At 49.0% G+C, this 20,922-nt stretch overlaps 2 protein-coding genes across 2 annotated transcripts; one reads left to right on the forward strand and one right to left on the reverse strand.

The window, feature by feature from the left end:
- The first annotated feature begins 110 nt into the window (after nt 1-110).
- On the forward strand, nt 111-15,450 carry LOC146251725 (kinesin heavy chain-like). Its single transcript, XM_084680781.1, has 29 exons — nt 111-587; nt 2,664-2,751; nt 2,947-3,020; nt 3,176-3,280; nt 3,722-3,770; nt 3,875-3,930; nt 4,120-4,207; nt 4,969-5,093; nt 5,244-5,348; nt 5,952-6,100; nt 6,586-6,734; nt 7,166-7,344; nt 7,556-7,624; nt 8,396-8,602; nt 8,836-8,982; nt 9,082-9,270; nt 9,374-9,491; nt 9,682-9,743; nt 9,871-9,980; nt 10,145-10,246; nt 10,422-10,482; nt 11,198-11,269; nt 11,505-11,609; nt 11,990-12,206; nt 12,480-12,639; nt 12,910-12,986; nt 13,085-13,112; nt 13,285-13,370; nt 13,474-15,450. The coding sequence occupies exons 1-28, from the start codon at nt 459-461 to the stop codon at nt 13,361-13,363; spliced, it is 3,099 nt and encodes a 1,032-aa protein (XP_084536907.1). The 5' UTR covers nt 111-458; the 3' UTR covers nt 13,364-13,370; nt 13,474-15,450.
- A 262-nt stretch (nt 15,451-15,712) lies between these two features.
- Nucleotides 15,713-20,180, reverse strand: LOC146251726 (uncharacterized). Its single transcript, XM_084680814.1, has 9 exons — nt 19,922-20,180; nt 19,413-19,638; nt 19,028-19,216; nt 18,455-18,738; nt 16,855-18,341; nt 16,579-16,771; nt 16,255-16,460; nt 15,977-16,150; nt 15,713-15,816 (listed from the first exon to the last, which is right to left on the reverse strand). The coding sequence occupies exons 1-9, from the start codon at nt 20,048-20,050 to the stop codon at nt 15,774-15,776; spliced, it is 2,931 nt and encodes a 976-aa protein (XP_084536940.1). The 5' UTR covers nt 20,051-20,180; the 3' UTR covers nt 15,713-15,773.
- Nucleotides 20,181-20,922: the final 742 nt, after the last annotated feature.

Consider the following 20,922-nt stretch of genomic DNA (forward strand, 5'->3'; position numbering starts at 1 on the left):
GCCCTTCGCTCCACACAGCACTGAGCAGAGCAGTCGACATAGACGCGAAGTTACCTCACTCGTCCTCATAACAGCATCTCACCTTCAAGCGGCCCTACCCACCATCAGACGAAAACAAGACAACATCGCGCATACCGAGGAAATATTGACAAACTGAAATTTTACGGAGGTATTACGGAGCAATACAGAGTGTTGCGTTAAATATGTAGCCTATCCCAACGCGATTTTATTTAGATTTCCATTCATAACGGACCTGTTCTGCGGCAAGCTCAACGAACAATTGTAACGTAAAAATAAGATATTTCAGCCGGGAATCAGGCTGCGGTTTTTTCAAGCATCTCCATTTAAAGCATATCGAGAAAGGACGCAGTTTGCATTTCCGTTACTTATTTGACGCTCGACTGGGCCTGCCAGATTCTCCACAAGCCTTTCACCAGCACATCAGTTGAATTTGCGCAATGGCCGATGCTCCTACAGAGTGTAACATAAAAGTGCTCTGTCGCTTTCGCCCTCTGAATCAATCCGAAATACTGCGTGGAGATCAATTCATCCCCAAATTCCTTGGAGATGACACCGTTTCAGTTGGGGTAAGACGCTTTGTTTATAAAATACTCTGATCAATAAATAAATAAACTCTCCATGGTTATGTTTCAACTGATTAGAAAATATTGTCAATGTGTAGAAATGACTAATCTGGTATTTCTGGAGCATTGATTATGCTTTATTTTGGATCAAGGTCGTTTTAGCATGTTATATGCGTTGTGTTGTGAGATGCGTAGACCAGGCCCGCATGCACAGCCGCGGAACAGGTTAGGCTACATAGGCTACTGGGGATGCAGAATTCTTCGACAGTGAAGAATTTTCTATCGGTGTTATTATGGCGAAGCCATTTTCACTGTGCTTTTGGTTAAAATAGGGGCTGACCATGTTCAGTGAGCGTGTCTTTAGTAGCACTATAAACATGCCTGCAGCCCACTGCATCCAAACTCAGCTGTAAATCATCTGTCAGTCTTTGGATCCCGAGCCAGGATCTCTAGCCCTTCCAATTAGGCTATTATATTTGTGGTCGCAATATGACATTGTACCTGAATGCCTGTCAGAGGGTGGCAAGTTAGGATTAGCTCTGTCCACCCCCCTACAGAGCTATGTGTACTCTGGTACAGGGGGGTGCATGGTGACCAGGGGTGATGTGAGTGAGAGGTTAAGGTAAGTGGAGGACCAGTGAGGCAGGCTAGAGAAGCAGGACCACAGAGACAGCATGAGAGGCAGGCTAGAGAGGCAGAGAGCACAGAGACAGGATGAGAGGCAGGCTAGAGAGGCAGAGAGCACAGAGACAGGATGAGAGGCAGGCTAGAGAGGCAGAGAGCACAGAGACAGGATGAGAGGCAGGCTAGAGAGGCAGAGAGCACAGAGACAGGATGAGAGGCAGGCTAGAGAGGCAGAGAGCACAGAGACAGGATGAGAGGCAGGCTAGAGAGACAGAGAGCACAGAGACGGGATGAGAGGCAGGCTAGTAGGCAGTGCCATAGAGGCAGAGGGCAGGGGAGCACCTGGAATGTTCTGGACCTTTCTAAAGCCAATCCTCCTTTGTCCAAGCCCTTATGAGCCCAACCCTCGATCAAGTCAGACCCCCTGCCAGTAGGCTTCAGAGAACCCGACCTCTAATGGCTCAGAGGTAGAGTCGATCAATAACTCTTAGACAACCCAGAACTCACCAGATCTGTCTGCTCTCCCTGCTTCCACCCCACCTGTCTGACAGCTGCTCTCTAGAGAACAGCCACTTCACCATGGAGATGATGATGTAGAAGATTGTCATAATGAGCCCCTCTGTATTGGTCAGTCTCTGATGGCTATCATTCCTGAAACCCTATTTTCTAGCGTCAGGGACATTAAATTGCAGTGGGAGGATGTAATGCCAACCATGAGTTGAGTGTTCTCCAGTGCTAATGTTGTGCTACCCTTGTGCTACCCTTCAAACCTGCTGGCACTTGCAGCCAGTCCAGCAACCCCCTCTGCTCCACGAGCATCACTCACTTCACTCATTGACAGCCCAATGGGATGACATCATCATTTCCTGTAGCTAACATGACGGAAGGCCATCCAGTACAGTGCTGCATTCAAGATCACAGACTGTTTAGAAACAAGTCTATGTGGGTATATTGTTAGACTTATTGTCATGACTGTTTAGTTCTGGCTCTCATTTAGACCGTACAAGCTGAAACCATGTAGACTCACTCAACCTCATGTCAGCTGTTTTAGGTTTGCTTCTTGACTGGATATTGATTGGAGATGTTCTCCAGTCAGCCCTTCCCCTCCCCCCCCCTCTCTCTCTCTCTCTCTCTCTCTCTCTCTCTGTCTGTCTCTCTCTCTCTCTCTCTCTCTCTCTCTCTCTCTCTCTCTCTCTCTCTCTCTCTCCCCAAACCTCCATTTGTCCTCAGTGGCTGTTTCCTTTCTCACATTGATTGTATTCTGGTTCTCTCTAGCACAGGTAAATTTACAGTAATTAATCCAAAACAAATATATATCATCTTTCTTCCATCGGTATGTTGTATATCTAATGTCTTTACCATTGTTTTAGTCACGCTGTGTTTTTCTGACCATACTGTCCCACAGTACCTCTCCACATTGACAGTGGTATGTGATGTGATGTTGTTGTGGAACAGGGGAAGTCCTATATGTTCGACCGGGTGTTTCCCACCAACACCACCCAGGAGCAGGTCTACAACACCTGCGCCAAGCAGATCGTCAAGGGTAACTTTAGTTGGATATGCTTTGATTGTACATTTGATCCGTTGTATGCAGTCCTCGTTGTATCTCTGTTGCTACTTGCTTCGAAATGGATGAAAACAAAACCAGATGATTATGTCTGTGGCCTGTACGTTGTATCATGTTGCTGGGTGGATATTATGGGTTGCCGAACTCCCTCACCTCCTCTGTCCTCTACAGATGTGCTGGGAGGGTACAATGGGACTATCTTCGCATATGGACAGACCGCCTCCGGGAAAACCCACACCATGGAGGTAACCCCCTCACGAACAGAAGGTTTAGCTGCTCATGTGTAACATGTCTGGAAGATCGAAAGTTGACAGCCCTAAAATGATCCGTTTTATAATATGCGTGTGTGTGCGCGTGTGTTCGTGTGTGCGTGCGTGTGTGTGTGTGTTTGCATCTCCAGGGGAAGCTGCATGATCCCAACCAGATGGGTATCATCCCCAGGATCGCTGAAGATATCTTCAACCACATCTTTGCCATGGATGAGAACCTTGAGTTCCATATCAAGGTCAGTGGTTTAGCAGAGAGAAAAGGAAACATTTAACAAAGAGGAAGTACAGATAGAGATGAAGAGGAATATTGGTCAAGTCAAGTCCATTTAATTTATCCCACTAGGGGAAATTAGTTTGTAGACAGGTATTAAAACACATTCAATCCATCATAAATACTACATAAACAGCATATCGGACACCACACAGAGACAAAGATGAGGATGTTCTTGTTCTTATGAGTCATCATTATGAAGGTATCTGGTGTGAGTCATAGGGAAGGCTTGCTGCCACCTCATCATACTGGCCCCATTAGAACCCGATAACACATTAAGAGAATATATCAGTATATGAATACATGATCACGTTGATTATAACCCTGCTGGTGTAATTCTCCTTCCTGTGTTCCATGTCCTGGGGCTAACAGTCTGTATACATTTTTCCCTCTCTACATTACACAGGTCTCCTACTTTGAGATCTACATGGATAAGATTCGTGACCTCCTGGACGGTATGTTCACACTTTCTGTGTCACACAGATTACACCTGCGGAAAACCCATTTGATGAGAGAATAATCAAATCAATAATGAATTTCTTGTCCGACAATTTTCCAGTGACGAAGACCAACTTGGCGGTCCACGAAGACAAGAATAGGGTTCCGTATGTGAAGGTTGGTTTGAAGCTATCCACATCTGCCTGAATCACATATGAACCCTTTGTTATGACATCCATTTCCTCTCCTACCATTTTCTCCCATCCTCCCCCTCTCCATCCTCCTCCTCCCTCTCCCTCCTCCTCCTCCTCCCCCCTCTCCCTCCTCCTCTTCCTCCTCCTCCTCTTCCCGGTTCTGGTGATGTAGGGCTGCACCGAGCGCTTCGTCTCCAGCCCTGATGAGGTCATGGACGTCATTGACGAGGGCAAGTCCAACCGCCATGTGGCCGTGACCAGTAAGTCTGCCTGCCTGTGAGTCCAGTCGGTCATCAGTGCCTCCTCCTGAGCAGGATGAGATCCAGACCCAGGTCTTCCCTCTCTCTGCTGCCACTAGGGTTGTGGGCCCAGTGAGCTGTGAAGAGACAGGCAGAGTCACATGACTTCTTCAGGCTTATATAACTCTCTGTACATAGAGTGATGCACTCATCAGTGTGGTCACGTCATCCATGAGCATCATCTTAGTCATCCAGGAGTCACGGTATAAGTTCCTTGTAGGGTTATAAGCATTGTAGGGTTGCCTCGACAGCAGATCGTTGATGCATACCCAATAATCAGGTTGACTAATAAAAATGCCAATCCAGACTGGCATAAAATGACATGCTGCCAATACATTCGTAAAAAACAGTTTGGATGCTGAGTCACTGTAGAGCAAAGACAGCAGACCAATAGTCTGGGCTGTGCAGATTCAGAACCACATAAACAGATCATGTGACCAGGAAAGTAACAGTAGACCAGGCCAGGATCCAGAGCCCTCAGAATGTGGGGGGAGAAAGAGGGGGATCAAGGAGGGGGACGAGGTTGGTGAAAAAGGAAAGAGTCAGACGTCGCAGCAGATTCTCCTCATCGACAAAAGCGTTACAGAAAGATGTTTTTCCCCCCAATGGGCTATTTATGCAACATGAACTCAAGTGTTTGCCCTTTCACTGGCAAGAAACAAACGAAACAGGACTGAAATAATGCCTGTGCATGTTTCCTCTCTCCTACCTGCGCCTGTCAGACATGAATGAGCACAGCTCCCGCAGTCACAGCATCTTCCTGATCAACATCAAGCAGGAGCACGTGGAGACGGAGCAGAAGCTGTGTGGGAAACTCTACCTGGTGGACCTGGCTGGCAGCGAGAAGGTGACACACACACAAACACACCGTCACCCTACACACACCGTCACCCTACACACACGTCTGGAAGGATGTTGATGCGTGCACCTAACACACAAACCCACAACCAGCCACGCACAACCCATAAATCTCTCTATCTCTCTCTCCCTCTCTCAGGTCAGTAAGACCGGTGCGGCAGGATCAGTCCTGGATGAGGCCAAGAACATTAACAAGTCTCTGTCCGCCCTGGGCAATGTCATCTCCGCCCTGGCAGAGGGCACGGTGAGTCACCTCCGCCAGATCACAGCCTTCTGACACGACCACACACCTAGATGACGCAATGATAACAGATAAATTAGTTCCTGCTTCTTGCCTGCTTTTATCTAGATCTTCATGTATCACACCATCCAGCCTACACCTGACCCTCTGCCTACACGAAGCCAGACAATGTCTGCCAATATCTGGTCAGCCAATCACAGCCAAGCCCTCCCAATGATCTGCTAATGAAAGCTTAAATCCAATAAATTGTCGCCATGCCAACCCACACTTCCTCTCCACTCCAAGCCATCCTACTGATGCCAGCTCCCCATACTCTGGCATGTAATGCCAACTAACTCTCTGCATCTTTACATTAGTTGGACGCTGCCAGTTTGACCCCATGCTGATAGTAAAACTGAGTCAAATGTGTATTAAGAGTATCTCATACTTCAAATGCACTCTGTGTTAATGTAGCTCCAAGTGCAAATGACACATGCTGGGTGTGAACACAAACTATTGGATCGTGAGCACACCAGGTTTGAGTTTTACTGTGGTAGTCTGACTTCTCTGTCTCTCTCTCTCTTCTCCTCTTTCTCGTTCTCTCTTCTCTCCCTCTCTGTTTTGTAGAAGACCCATGTCCCATACAGGGACAGCAAGATGACTCGTATCCTTCAGGACTCCCTCGGGGGGAACTGCAGGACCACCATGTTCATCTGCTGTTCCCCTTCATCCTACAACGATGCTGAGACTAAGTCCACGCTCATGTTCGGACAACGGTAACAACAACAGCAGCTAGTGAACTCTACACAACAGCAGCTAGTGAACTCTACACAACAGCAGCTAGTGAACTCTACACAACAGCAGCTAGTGAACTCTACACAACAGCAGCTAGTGAACTCTACACAACAGCAGCTAGTGAACTCTACACAACAGCAGCTAGTGAACTCTACACAACAGCAGCTAGTGAACTCTACACAACAGCAGCTAGTGAACTCTACACAACAGCAGCTAGTGAACTCTACACAACAGCAGTTACTGAACTCTACAAAACAGCATTGCACAACAACACAATAGCCTGATAACATCTCATTTCGACTGACTCAATATTTCGAAAAAGCCAGGACACGTAGCCCCAATTCTTTCCTCTGTTCCTTCATCCATCTGTCCATCCATTCATCCATCCAAATATCCATCCATCAATCCAACCATCCATCCATCCATGTGCCTGTCCGCCAGTAACCCAGCTGGTTCTCTCCTCCAGGGCCAAGACCATCAGGAACACTGCCTCCATCAACCTGGAGCTGACTGCTGAGCAGTGGAAGAAGAAGTACGAAAAGGAGAAGGAGAAGAACAAGACCATGAAGGAGACCATCCTGAGGCTGGAGGCTGAACTCAACCGCTGGCGCAATGGTGAGACTGGCTTAGCTGGCCGAGCTGAAGGCTAGGTGTTAGCATGAAGTAGACATGAGGCTGAGACTGATGAGGGACATACCACTACAGCTTGTTTTACTCACGTCTCACGTTCATAACATAAGTAGTTCAGTAGGAACACCACCTAGTACAGTGAAACTCAATTCAATCTTCCGGTACTGTTACCCTCCGGGCTGGGATTGAGATAGAAGATGCCCACCATCAGCACATCCTAATTAACCCTCCGGGGGAGACAATAACTGATGACTCATGATTCGATATACATCAAATTTTCCTTTTTTCTCCTTCTCTCCCTCCGCATCTACTTTCTCTGGTTTCCCTCTTCCCTCATCTCCTCCTCCCTCCCCTTCCTATCCTCTCTTCTCCTCTTCCCTCCCCTCCTCTGCCCCCTCCTCCCCTCCTCTCCCCAGGGGAGGATGTCCCAGAGACGGAGCAGACCGTGGCCGATGTGGTGGTGCGTATGGAGACTGTGGAGGAGCGCCCTCTGCTGGACAACGGGACCTCCTCCATCGTGGTGCGCATCTCAGAGGAGGAGCGGCAGAAGTACGAGGAGGAGATACGCAAGCTGTACAAGCAGCTGGACGACAAGGTCAGGGTCTGGACATGCACATACACACACATAACACACATGTACAGTTTTTCTGTGTTTCCTTTTCAGAAATTCAGAATTCTGATTCTAGCTGAAATCTGGTAAAGTGGATCCTTGAAGCTACAATAATGATCACTGTTCCTCCCTTTCTCTCTCTCTCTCTCTCTCTCTCTCTCTCTCTCTCTCTCTCCCTCACTCTCTCCCTCTCCAGGATGATGAGATCAACCTGCAGTGCCAGCTGGTTGAGAAGCTGAAGGAGCAGATGATGGACCAGGATGAGGTGAGAACACACCTGGGCACACCCTGTGGGCCTCCAACCAGCACACAGCACAGAGCACAGAGCACAGAGCACAGAGCACAGAGCACAGAGCACAGAGCACAGAGCACACAGCACACAGCACAGAGCACAGAGCACACAGCACACAGCACACAGCACACAGCACACAGCACAGAGCACACAGCACAGAGCACAGAGCACACAGCACAGAGCACACAGCACAGAGCACAGAGCACAGAGCACAGAGCACAGAGCACAGAGCACAGAGCACACAGCACACAGCACAGAGCACAGAGCACACAGCACACAGCACACAGCACACAGCACACAGCACAGAGCACAGAGCACACAGCACAGAGCACAGAGCACAGAGCACAGAGCACACAGCACACAGCACAGAGCACACAGCACACAGCACACAGCACACAGCACACAGCACACAGCACACAGCACACAGCACAGAGCACACAGCACAGAGCACAGAGCACACAGCACAGAGCACACAGCACAGAGCACACAGCACAGAGCACAGAGCACACAGCACAGAGCACACAGCACACAGCACAGAGCACACAGCACACAGCACACAGCACAGAGCACAGAGCACACAGCACAGAGCACACAGCACAGAGCACACAGCACACAGCACAGAGCACACAGCACACAGCACACAGCACAGAGCACAGAGCACACATCAGAGCCTGTGCTTCGATCCAGGTTTTGTACATAAACACGATAACTGAATATGTGTGTGTGTGTGTGTCCCTCCCCCAGCTGCTGGCGTCCTCCCGCGGGGACGGAGACAAGGTGCAGGCGGAGCTGGGCCGTCTGCAGGTGGAGAGTGACTGTGCCAAGGCGGAGGTGAAGGAGGTGCTGCAGGCCCTGGAGGAGCTGGCCATCAACTACGACCAGAAGAGCCAGGAGGTGGAGGAGAAGGGCCTGCAGAACCAGCTGCTGGCTGACCAGCTGGCCCAGAAGATGGTGGGTCTAACGGAGGTGTATGGATGGGTGGATGGAGGAGAAGGAGAGCGGGTGTACAGATTGGAATTGATGGAGTGGAAGATGATTGGCTGGAGCAAATTGGCTGAGCGTTCGTGTCCGTTAGACTCTGCCAAGCTGTCAGAAGATTGAAGGGCTGGGAGAGAGGAATATAATATCTCTGTACTTGTTCCTCCCCCGCACTCTCTGTCCTCCCTTCATCTGGGATGTGATAGGCCAGCCTGATGGAGCTGGAGGCGGAGTTGTCTCACATGCAGGAAGTGAGTGGTCAGCAGAGGAAGCGCATCGCTGACGTCCTGAATGGTCTGATGAGGGACCTGAGCGAGTTCAGCGCCATAGTGGGAAACGGGGAGATCAAGCTGGTGAGCGTGTGTGTGTCTCTATGTGTGTGTGTGTGTCTCTATGTATGTGTGTGAGTGTGACTGGGTTATGGAGTGTCTCTCCCTCTCTCTCCTTGCCAGCCGGTGGAGATCAGCGGGGCGATCGAGGAGGAGTTCACCGTGGCCCGTCTCTACATCTCCAAGATCAAGTCGGAGGTGAAGTCCATGGTGAAGCGCTGCAGGCAGCTGGAGAACCTGCAGCTCGAGTGCCACCGCAAGATGGAGGAGACCGGCAGAGAGCTGTCCTCCTGCCAGCTCCTCATCTCCCAGGTCAGAGTACGTCTCCCCTGCGCGCGTGTGTGCGTTACAGTGGACCTGAGGGGGGAGGTCCTCCTGCTCATGACGGTGTGTGTGTGTGTGTGTGTGTGCGCAGCATGAGGCCAAGATCCGCTCCCTGACGGAGTACATGCAGGCTGTGGAGCAGAAGAAGAGGCTGCTGGAGGAGAGCCACGACTCCCTCAGCGAGGAGCTGGCCAAGCTGCAGGACCCAGGTTATACACACATGCGCACACACGCACACACATATATATATATATACAGATACGTAGTTTACTCACACAAACACAACATTTTACAAATGTCTTTCTCGTTCACTCTTGCTTCCCTCTCTCTCTCTCTCTCTCTCTCTCTCTCTCTCTCTCTCTCTCTCTCTCTCTCTCTCTCTCTTTCTCTCTTCACCAGATAACTCTCTGATCGAGGAGAAGGATGGGGAGAAGGGCGAGATGGAGGATGGAAACGTCAAGGTGAACATGAGCTTTAGCCACCTTTGGTGTAGTCATTAGATCCATCAAGTCTGCTTCCAATGGTATAGAGACGGGCCTGTCTGGATGGCCTGAGGTCCTGATGGGGGTTTGTGCTGTGTTGGAGCAGGAGAAGTCTCGCCAGCAGGGGGAGACCCACCGTGGCCTCCACCACAAGCAGCTGGCGCGCCTGCGCGACGAGATCAACGAGAAGCAGAGGGTCATCGATGACCTCACTGAGTCAGTGGACACCCTCTCTCTCTACACAGACATACACATGCCTTCTTCCATCTCTCTGTGTTATTAAACTGTTCCTGTTCCTCTCCCCGCTTCTGTCTGTCTGTCTTTTCCACCCTCTCTATTGGAATCTCTCTAACGTTCTCACCTGCCCATCCCTTCTCCAGTCGTAACCTGAAGCTGGAGGTGGAGCTGGCCCAGGTGCGCGCCGACTTTGACCGTCTGAAGAGCCAGGACAACACCAAGAGCGAGCGTCTGGAGGAACTGTCGTGAGTACCCGGCCCCCTTCAACCCCCACCCCCCCTCCCCCCTGGGATGGGTTAGAGAAGAGCTAGGATAGACGAGTGTTAGACATGTGTTCATCACGACAGTACACCTGATCATAAAGTCAACACGTCTCCTGTATTGCGGTTATTCTGCTGATGCGTTTCCTCTTCCTGTCAGCTTTCTCCATGAGCGTCATGAGCAGACCAAACAGGACCTCAAAGGTCTGGAGGAGACTGTGGTGAGTGTCAGAGAAATTAAGGATGTAAACCTTTATTCTGTATTTATTCTGCATAAATGAATCAGCATTCCTTGCGTGCACAAAGGGGAACCCCCCAAAATGAACTCTAGGTAACACCAGGCTTACGTAAACAGGCTGACACAGGCTGACCCTTACCCATAAACATGCTTAGCTATCTGTACTAAGTAAGCCAACTGGTTAGCCTACTGTGTTGTATAAATGGTCTCGCATGGAGACTGGTCAGCAGACAACTGTGTACCACCATACCTTGTCTCCTTGCTACATGCGCAAGCAAATACAACTTCCTTGACTTAATCGACTCTGTGCATGACTTGATGAAGATGTATCAAACAGTAAGTGAGACAGAACATCTACACTGCCCATGCTCTGTCACTTCCTCGGGTTTGTCATCACCCCCCCCACACCTTCACCTTCTTCTTTATGTTTATCCAATGCACCTTCCTGCCATAGTAAATACCTTGTTTGTGTAAACTTCATGATCTGATTCGGATTCTAATCATATATAACCTCCCTTTTCCAATCACTCATCTCTCTCATCACTCCATCTCTCTCTCTCTCTCTCCCCCCCTCTCTCTTCATGATCTGATTCGGATTCTAATCATATATAACCTCCCTTTTCCAATCACTCATCTCTCTCATCACTCCATCTCTCTCTCTCTCTCTCCCCCCCTCTCTCTCTCTCTCTCTCTCTCAGGCCCGCGAGCTCCAGACCCTCCACAACCTGCGCAAGCTGTTCGTTCAAGACCTCACGTCGAGGGTTAAAAAAGTTAGTTAAATAGAGACAGAAGTGAAAAACACATATTGTAACCAGGAGCCCTGACTACTTGTTTCGGAGTCTTTATCTTTCTTTTTCATCTCCCCTTTCTCTCTCTCTCTCTCTCTCTCTCTCTCTCTCTCTCTCTCTCTCTCTCTCTCTCTCTCTCTCTCTCTCTCTCTCTCTCTCTCTCTCTCTCTCTCTCTCTCTCTCTCTCTCTCTCTCTCTCTCTCTCTCTCTTCTGCAGAGTTCCGAAATGGAGCCTGATGACAGTGGGGGGTCTTGCACCCAGAAACAGAAGATTTCCTTTCTTGAGAATAACCTGGACCAACTTACAAAGGTTCACAAACAGGTAAGAACACAGACCAAGGGGCACCTGGGCAGAACACTGACAGGGGAGATGTGGAGGTGTGAGAGGGAAAGACAGGAGCCTAACTCCCTCTAACTCTGCGGTGCGCGCGCTTACTCCTTTCTCTGTTCGGTCTGTTCCTCTCTTTTCCTCTCTATCTGTTTAACTGTTGGTCTGTTCTGTCCTCACCTCTCCTCACTTCTGTTGACTTATTTTTCCACTTATTTCTCCTCGTACCTCTCCTCTCTCTCTCTGGTTACCCGTGTCTCTTTTTCTCTCCTCTCCTCTCCTCTCCCCACCTCTCCACTCTATCGGCTTGCTTATTTGTCTGTCCATCTGTATGTCTGTCTGTTCCTCTCTGTCTTCCCTCTGCCTCTCTCTAGCTGGTTCGTGACAATGCAGATCTGCGTTGTGAGCTTCCAAAGCTGGAGAAGCGTCTGCGGTCTACTGCTGAGAGAGTTAAGGCCCTGGAGACGGCACTGAGGGACGCCAAGGAGGGCGCCATGATCGACCGCCGGCGCTACCAGCAGGAGGTCGACCGCATCAAGGACGCCATGAGGGCCAAGAACGCGCTGAGGCGCCCACATGCCGCACAGATCGGTAGGTCCAGGGCCATGGTAGGTCTTTATACAAGAGAAATGATTGATGTGGCCGGTTGTAGACAACATGTGGTCACACCGGAATGGATTTATGGATTTGGCTAACAGACAAAACTTCCACTCGGTAGAGTTAATAATCAAAAACGTCTGTATATAGGATTCATATTATCATTATATATTATTACTTCTGTTAATCTCCTAACTGTGTGTTTGTCACTGGTATTGTGTAGCGTGATGATACTCCTGTATGAATGAACCCGACTGTACTCCTCAGCTAAGCCCGTGAGACCGAAGCAGCTTCCAGTCTGCTCTCCCACCAACCCCTTCTACACGCGCCCCAGCGAGCCCTCCAACACCTACAGCAACGCCCTCTTCCAGAGCTCCCTGTCAGGCCAGCCCTCCTCCCCTGTACCCAGCTCCGTCCAGACCAACACGTTAGTCCTGCAGTTACATCATATAGATATATAATATATATATATATACACACACGACACCTCCATGGTCCCCAGCCCCACCACCTCTACCCACCTCGTCTGGGTTAGACTGTCAGGAGTGAGGTGAAGGGTGTGGGAGAGGGGGAGCTCTTTGACTTGTGTTCATGTGACTCTAGACCCTGTGTGTGATAGATGCATCAGTGGATGTATTCCAGAAGAAGCCAGAGGGGTGAAAGGTTAAATGGGTTGTGTTTGTTCTGTGTTGAGCAGAGTTTCCACGGCACTGGGCTACAGAGCAGCCAGACCCACAGACATACTGGAATCCTACCCACTCAACATAGACAATGGTAAGTGGCTCAGCACACATACTCACACTCACACACCACACACACCCACACCCATACATGTGTTTTAATTGAGCTGTTCTTGTTTTCTTTATCAACAGGAAATGCCAGAGATATCAATGACAACAGGTGAGCTGATGACAAGTTAGTACTTCTGTATGAGTGATTTAGGTTGAAGACACCGTATCAAAAGTGAATCCTGTTGTCAAATGATATGTCAGATGGATTTGTTTGGTTGAATACCCTGTATTAAAGTGTTTGTGTCGTTGAAGACCCTATATTAAAGTGTTTGTGTTTGCAGAAGTGATGCACACTGTGGCAGCGAGGTGGACGATCCTAACAGACTGTACATCATTCAGCAGGAGACCGCAGCAAGTTAATGCCATGGTAAATCAAACACACACACACACACATACACACACCACTGCAGCCATGTCCCTGTCCAACAGGTCTGTGGATGTCTCAGTGTTTCTCTCCTTCTGCTCCTCAGATGACCTGCCACTGTACTGGAGGACCTGCACCCTCTCCCTGGACCTGCATGCCCCCTCCTCATCTCACAGCCCCGCCAGCACCACACACAGCCCTGTAGTTCCCACTACTTACACACACACACACACACACACACTAAGAAAACACACACAAACACTTCCCCCCCTGGGATTAGAACTCACAGTGTAAATAGTCAACTCTAGAAGAGGTCTCGACCGCCACTGTTTCTGTGTATGTACACGGCCTTCTATTGTGGCATTATACGGCATTGCAAAGATGATATGGCGCTTTCATACATACGGCCCTGCCACATATCTTTCAAATGTTATGCCAGCTTATAACAAGGTTTCTCACTCTCTGCATGTTGCTCAGCTAACTAGCCATAGCATAAATCTTTGCATGTGTCCTGATGACTAGCTATAAACTGGCATAAACTTCACCAGCGGTCTCATTTCTGTGATGTCATCAGGGGAAACAGCCGTTAGTCTATACCCAGGTTCAATGTACAGTATAACATATACATAGAACCTGGGTCTAAACCACACTGCAGTCTCATCTCTGTGGTGTCAAATAGAAGGTTGGTCTGTAGAGTTACGGTCATAATAGTATTATTATTATTATTATTATCATAATAGTTGTTATTCTCAGTCTTTATCCCCCCTGCTGTCTCATCTCTGATGTCATCACACAGACAGAGCCGCCTACTCAGCGTTGACTGTAAGTCAGGTGACACGCTATCAGAGTCTTTGGAGCTATGCCAACAGCTGAGATCACATGATCATCATGAACATGATGTCATGCCATACATGTGTAACCGTGTACCTACTACCTCTCGTATGGAGTCAACTCAGAAGTTGCTGCATCATCCTTTCCTCAAAACACAACCCCATGTTGAGTAGATGATTTGAATAGAGAGCAGCAGGTACAGGACACTGTCCAATATGATGAACCATTGAGCCCAAACTGCATTTGAACCTTCTCTGTGACATCGACTCATGACAGACATGTCACACAACACTCAGTAAGTAACAGTGTCATGTGATCTCAACCATGACTCACACACGCCTGGTCCTCATAGTCACAATTAAACATTCTACCAAGGTTAGCCAATCCGATATGTGGTCACCAAGGCTATAGCCAATCAGTGAAGGCCTGTCACGTTACCCAAGGTCCTGCTGTGTATTCTCTTTCGGGATCCTGATCAGCCAATCAGGATAGAGAAAAAGCATCCCTTCCTAAGGTAGTGAACGGCAGACCTTCAAGATTGGCTCGAGTTGAAACCAGGTCCAGGGGTGTGTTCAGGAGGTTGCAGGGTAAGAGAATGTTCAGACAGTCAGATGAGCAGATCTACAGGCCTCTCTACCAAGTGGTATCACAATCAGCTTTGTTCGTGACTGATTACGGAACCTTCTAGAACACTACACCTTCCTAAACACACCCCAGATCCACACCCACTAATATCCCAGGTCTGGTCTTCACAGCGTCTCAGGATCTCATCAGTGTGTTCATGGGTCCCCCAGTGTCTTATCTGACCTGATAGTGTATGGATGGGATGTCGTTATCATTGTCACAGTCTCATAACATCTCTTGAACGAGTAAATGTCAAACCTTCCCTGCCTGGTCAGCACCTATGGCAAGTCCCTCAATTAGAGGCCACCACTTTAAACATGTACTATAGCCTCACCCCCCCTTCTGTCTGACTTTAGCTTAAGTGAAACGTATGTGATTATTATATTGTTAAACTTGTAAGTATATCATTGCACCGTATGTAGTAATATTAAGAGAAGAAGGTGCACATTATAACTTTGCTAAGAGAATCATTGTGGTTTATCGGGTGTGAGTTGTTTCTGAGGGTTGAAGTAGTCTTAGAGATGTGTGTATCATAGGGAACATGCATCTTTCTGTGTACTGTACATACATACCATAATGTTTGTGAACCATTGTGTCGTAGTTGCAGTTAATAAAATCCTTCTAGAAACATGTGCATTAAAGACAATCTTGTCCAAGTGAGTGTGAGGACCTGCATTCCTAGGGTGACCTGTCACATGTCCACCAGCTTGTGGACATGAACACAAACAAGCACTGGCCCCCTCTTTGGATCCTCATAAGCCAACATGTCAACCTCACAGATGGATGAGCTGCATCTGCGTACTTTGATAACTTTCTGCAGTCAACATAGTACATTTTCATATAGTGAAAGGTGAAAGGAAGCAAGGCTTTGACATTTTCATAACTATTCTATGGAGTGACAAGCATTTTTATTGCCTGGGTCTTAAGAAGAAAGAGGGGGGACTTCCAGGGCTATATGTCTCCACTTGCCAGCAGCCCCGGTTCTTCAGCCACCCTGAGACAGACACACAGGCAGACAAGCGGTCACGGTGACAGGGTGACAGACAGACAAACAGGTAAAGGTATACAACTGTAAATAAGGACATTCAGACTGTAAGGGTTTGTTGTACATGAATATCCACACTCGGCCACTGTAGTGTCACCCTAACCCTCACCACTCCAGAGAGGAACACAGCGCGGCCTGGCGGCTGTGATTGATGTCCATCTCCAGCAGACGGGGAATGCAGGGGAGGTAGGCGGGGCCAGCGGGCTGCTTCCCGGCCAGCTGCATGTTGTTCATAGTCAGGCTGCCGCTCCATAGAGCTGGCAGCTGGCCTCTCACCAGCTCCCTGGAGGGGAGACAGGGACCATTAACACTCTGACTGTCTCACACTTACAGTACGCGACCCCGGCCCTCAGTGGTGTGCACGTGCGTGTGTGTGTGTGTGTGTACCTGACTCCACTCAGAGGGCCGATCCCGGAGCCGCCAGTCACTGTCTGATTAGAAGACGGCGACCAGCCACGTGGTCTGTGACGGCGCCGGGGGCTGAATGCTGAGACGATCCTGCGTGGTTGCATTTCCACAGTCAGGAAGTGGAGCTGTGGCTCAACGGGGCAGCATACAGGGGGAACCAGGTGCAGGCTACAGTCCTGACTCATCTACAGAGGAGCAGAAATAGAACGATCTGGATGTTCACCCCCAGATAGCTACACAGTGGTTTAAATCCGTCCCCTTCACCTCTCCTCCCTTACTCTGACATTTCCTATTCTCTCTCACCTCCTTAAAAAGGTAGATCATGCGAGCCAGGCAGGTTCTGCGGGCCTGGTTTATTTTAGCCAGCCGGGCATTCCAGCGTGCCAGCATGCGGTTCTGATACTTGTCCAGGCGAGTCAGAAAGCAGTACATGTCTTTTACTGTCTTTCCATCCTTCAAACCCCGGGCAACCAGCAGCTGCATGTTTAGATTGTACCTGGGGGAGAAGACACAGGGGTTTCAGGGGAACAGCGGCCATTTGTGCTACTTCATTCTATTGTTGTCTGAGACGTGACTTACTTGACTTGCTGAAGAGATTTGAAGGCCGTGAATCTTTGCAGCAAACAGACCAGTCTGACCAGGACTAAGGAGCGGGCATGAGTGATCAGGTCTTTGGCCAATAAGTAGAGCCCACGAGAGATGTTCCCGCCCACCACAGCTTTCCTCAGCAGACACAGGTTGGTCTTTTGGGAGACCACGCCCACATGATAGGCGGCTCTCGCCATCACAGTCCTCTCGATCCTCGCTGACTCCTCCTCCATCTGGGCCCGGTACCTGTGCAGGTCCTCCCTCCGTGTGGTGCCCTGCCTGGGCAAGGAGATGCTCTGCCTGGGCAAGGGCATTAGTGAGCGCTGGGGGGGCGGGGCTCTGGCAGGGCTCCGTTGCTCAGGGTGGCGGAGGGGGAGTTGCTCTTCCTGAGTCTCCTCCTCCAGGCCGTGTGAGGAGTCTGACCGCTGCTCTGTCTGGTCATAGATCATCTCCGTGCTCTGTGGGTCGTCACACAGGAGCATGCTCAACTCGGAGGCCTGCTGCTTGCTCATGCGGTGAGTGTTCTTCAGATGACCGGTCACCTCGGACACAGGGTCGGGCAGCTGGTTCACACTCTTTTGGGGGGCCTCTGAATGGGCTGACTTCAGCCTCTTCTTGCTTGGAAGATGGTGGCTGGTAGAATCCATGCTCTCAACGTTCTGTTTGTACTTCGGGTTGACCTTCTTCGGCATCTCATCAGGACACTTGGAGGTTTCGACCCAGACTGCACTGTGCTCTAGCTCATCATCCGGTACATGGTCAGTGAGTTTGCCAAGGAGTTTGGTGTTCAGCTGGCTAAAGGAGTCTTTGATGGTCTTCTGGAGAGTCATATAAAGCTTCATGGCTTTGTTGATCTTGTCTTCCTCCAGCTCCATGCCCCCCACTGCATCACCGGGCTTCAGGTTCAGGGAAGTGTCTACGATGGTGAATATGGAGGACTGGAAGTCGGACAGCAGGTCACTACAGCTCTTTGGCTCCGTGGCCAACAGAATGTCCAAGTCCTCTGGCACGGGCTCAGGCCTGTCCTCCTGGTCAGATACGCTCACCGGGTCATCAGGAGCCTCCTCCTGACAGTAGTCCGTGATCACAGGCTTGGACTCAGGGATGCCCAGGGACGTGTCAGGCCTCTCCGGTTCAGATACCACTGGAGCCTCCGTAACTCTGTCCTGCTTCTTGGGTGGAGCTCGTCGTTTGGGAGGCTTAGACCTGGCTGAGGAAGGGGTGGGGGCGCTTATCTCCGGACAGAACGACACAGGCATGGGAATCTCCACCAGCTGCTCCACCACTATTGGGGGACTTGGTTTTCGGTGGGCCTCCTGGATCTGGTGGATCCGGGACACGTGGGTGTCGTTCTTCTCCTTCAGCCCCTGGTTCTCCCCCTCCAGCATGGCCACACGCTTCTTCATCCCCTGCAGTTCTGCCTGTGCTTGGGTCAGGTGGGTCTGGGCATCCATAGCTTTCAGGGCATCCAGCTCAGCCTAGGGGGGAATCAGGGGATCAACAGGGGTAGACGGTGGAGTCACGGGGTCAAGGGTTATTGATTAAGGAATCACCATCACATCAGACACATATATGAGCATTTCTCCGGTACCTGTGACTGGTTGGATACCCGGGTCCTCTCCTGCAGCGCCTCACTGAGGTTAGTGAGACCCATTTGGGCAAAGCGGAAGGCCATGCTCATTGTCTTGTTGCAGGATAGGAACTTGGCCATATCACCCAGCATCAAGCCCAGGTCAAAGGCAGATATCATCCCCTGGGTTTGGTCTTCCAGCAGCTTCTCGACAGAGGGAGGCTGTTGTTCCTGGATCTTCAGGATGGTCCTGGCATCCACCTTGGACTCACGCCACCACCGCCAAACACCACCCTTGTTGATGCCTGGTGAGGTTAGAGTGACAGGCTTCTGGAATCATTTCGGACCATGTGACTATATGTGCTTGTGTGGGTCTGTTCATTGCCCATCAAAGTAGGCTCAGAGAGTAAAGTTAACAGCTGCTAAGTTGTACAATACCGTGACATCTAAATTACATTGCACTCTGTCTTCAATGCCTTTCGAAATGGGAAAAGATCTACTTGGGAAATCTTAGGGAAATATTTAGAACAGAACAGACGTTGACAAACAATCATGTTGTTGCAGGTGCTGTTCCTGAACGTAGCTTGACTGTACCTCCTTCCTTCTTTTTCTTCTTCTTGGTGTCCAGGTCAAATAACAGGCCGCAGAGCTGGTGCAGGTGCACGATGCAGCCCTGGATGTCAGACATGGAGCTCTGAATCTTCCTCTGCATCTCCTCCACCCACTCTTCTGTGACGCTCTCCACCTCCTCCTTATCCTCTTCTACCTCCAGCAGCTCATTGTCTGTAGAACATCAGAGAGAAGACGTGATACATTATGATTGATTGTGCCTTTGGAATGAGTTGATATGGGCAGAAGACAGACATCCATACTCACCAATATAATATAACATGGTCATTTTGGGTTAATCATTTAAACCCAGTGTGCACACATGACCAGATAGATACGGACAGACACACACAAACACACAGCAGCATACTTATGTCTTTAAGCCACTGTAGAGTCTCTTCCAGGTTCTTCTCTTTGTCCTCGCTTGACTGTAGGAAATCCTTCAACGTCATGAGCATCTGGCTTCTCTTCTTCTGTTGCTCCTTTACACTCAATTGCTGCTCTTCTTCCTGTTCCCCTGCAGCCTTGGACATTGTCATGCGGTACAGAGCCACGTTCACGCTGGTCAGGATCACCTGCAGGCGTGCCCTTATGTCCTGGGGAAGAGGAAGGGAGGAAAGAACGGGAATAGATGAGTGTATGGAGGTTGCTTATTCTGGACATAAAAACAAAGAAAAGTTGTTTTAAGACTAAAAGACTAAGACCCACAGCCTCTAAACATCGTCTCATTTGACACCGCCTTTTGAAAAACATTATGGCGTTTAAAGCCGCTATTAGTTTGTTTTAAAGTTGTATACAACGTTGAGATCTTAATCAAACATCTATCTGCTTCTCTACATGTTTTCAGAGTAGACATGATCAAATCGGTGCTTGGCTCACTCGTCGGGCTCTGTCCATCTCGGCAGTTTCCACTTTCCTCAACACCACCTCTACCGAATAGGGGATCTCGTACGGAGTGGACATGAGCTCGCTCAGCTCAAGGTCGTTCGTAGTCAGTGTCGCCTCCATTTCTCCCAAAAATATATTCTCTAAACTAGTCGCAAAAATACAGGTAAACAAATGTGTTTATAAATAGATTGTAAACACTTTATAGAAATCTGCCTACACTAAAAAAATAGAAACATTGACGCAGCCGAGGCGACGTCCTAATCTGAGATGATATCGAATTTTAAGAACACATTAATAATATGTCGATGTTACATCACAATTAACTTCTTTGATGTCTTGCTACATTCTAATTATATGCAGAAGTCTATCCACTCATGACTTTTGACTTCAAATTACACTTTACCGGCTTGGTTTATTTCCTTTACTTGTTAGCTACAATGAACAACCATGTATAGGCCTACATGCACTTCTCAAACTCTTTGTGTTTGTTAGGTCATCCATAGAATTGCATACTGCAATGAATAAAACTTCACCCGACAGAATTGGCTAAAGAAAAGAATGGTGTTTGCTGGAGTTCATTCACTACCAATAAATGAATAATATGGTAATGCAGTTATGTTGCTTCAGACGGTTCCCACGAGAAAGGGAAAGCATGATATAAACAGAACAGGAATGTGAAGTATTCTTGAGTCATAGGCCTACTGTATGAGGTCGAGCATAAATGTCGCATGTCATTTGAATGATAGACTACGCAAACTACTTTCGGATTGTTTTTCCTTTTAAGAACACAGGCTTAGTTTGCTTAGTTATTGGGGTCTCTGGACCTAATTATGGAAACAAACGGATGTATGTTTAGTTTGTTTGTTTTGAGGGGGTCGACATGGATGTTCTTTGCAGTAGAATGGGGTGACAAGGGTTAATAGACAAATCCTCTAAAAATAAACGGAGTCACTGAAATAAATATTCCCACAACACACTCACATCCGCTTCCA

The sequence above is a fragment of the Hypomesus nipponensis genome, chromosome 18, assembly GCF_054491055.1.
Source record: "Hypomesus nipponensis isolate SF chromosome 18, ASM5449105v1, whole genome shotgun sequence".
Classification (NCBI taxonomy): domain Eukaryota; kingdom Metazoa; phylum Chordata; class Actinopteri; order Osmeriformes; family Osmeridae; genus Hypomesus; species Hypomesus nipponensis.

Excerpts from the sequence above, each read along its gene's own strand:
- LOC146251725 (XM_084680781.1), top strand. The coding sequence starts at position 459 with ATGGCCGATGCTCCTACAGAGTGTAACATAAAAGTGCTCTGTCGCTTT. Across the intron at positions 4,208-4,968 it reads CCGCCATGTGGCCGTGACCA|ACATGAATGAGCACAGCTCC; the intron begins GTAAGTCTGCCT and ends TGCGCCTGTCAG. Across the intron at positions 10,247-10,421 it reads GAGCGTCTGGAGGAACTGTC|CTTTCTCCATGAGCGTCATG; the intron begins GTGAGTACCCGG and ends TCTTCCTGTCAG.
- LOC146251726 (XM_084680814.1), bottom strand. The coding sequence starts at position 20,050 with ATGGAGGCGACACTGACTACGAACGACCTTGAGCTGAGCGAGCTCATG. Across the intron at positions 16,461-16,578 it reads TGATCTACCTTTTTAAGGAG|ATGAGTCAGGACTGTAGCCT; the intron begins GTGAGAGAGAAT and ends GCTCCTCTGTAG. Across the intron at positions 16,151-16,254 it reads GGCCCTCTGAGTGGAGTCAG|GGAGCTGGTGAGAGGCCAGC; the intron begins GTACACACACAC and ends TCTCCCCTCCAG.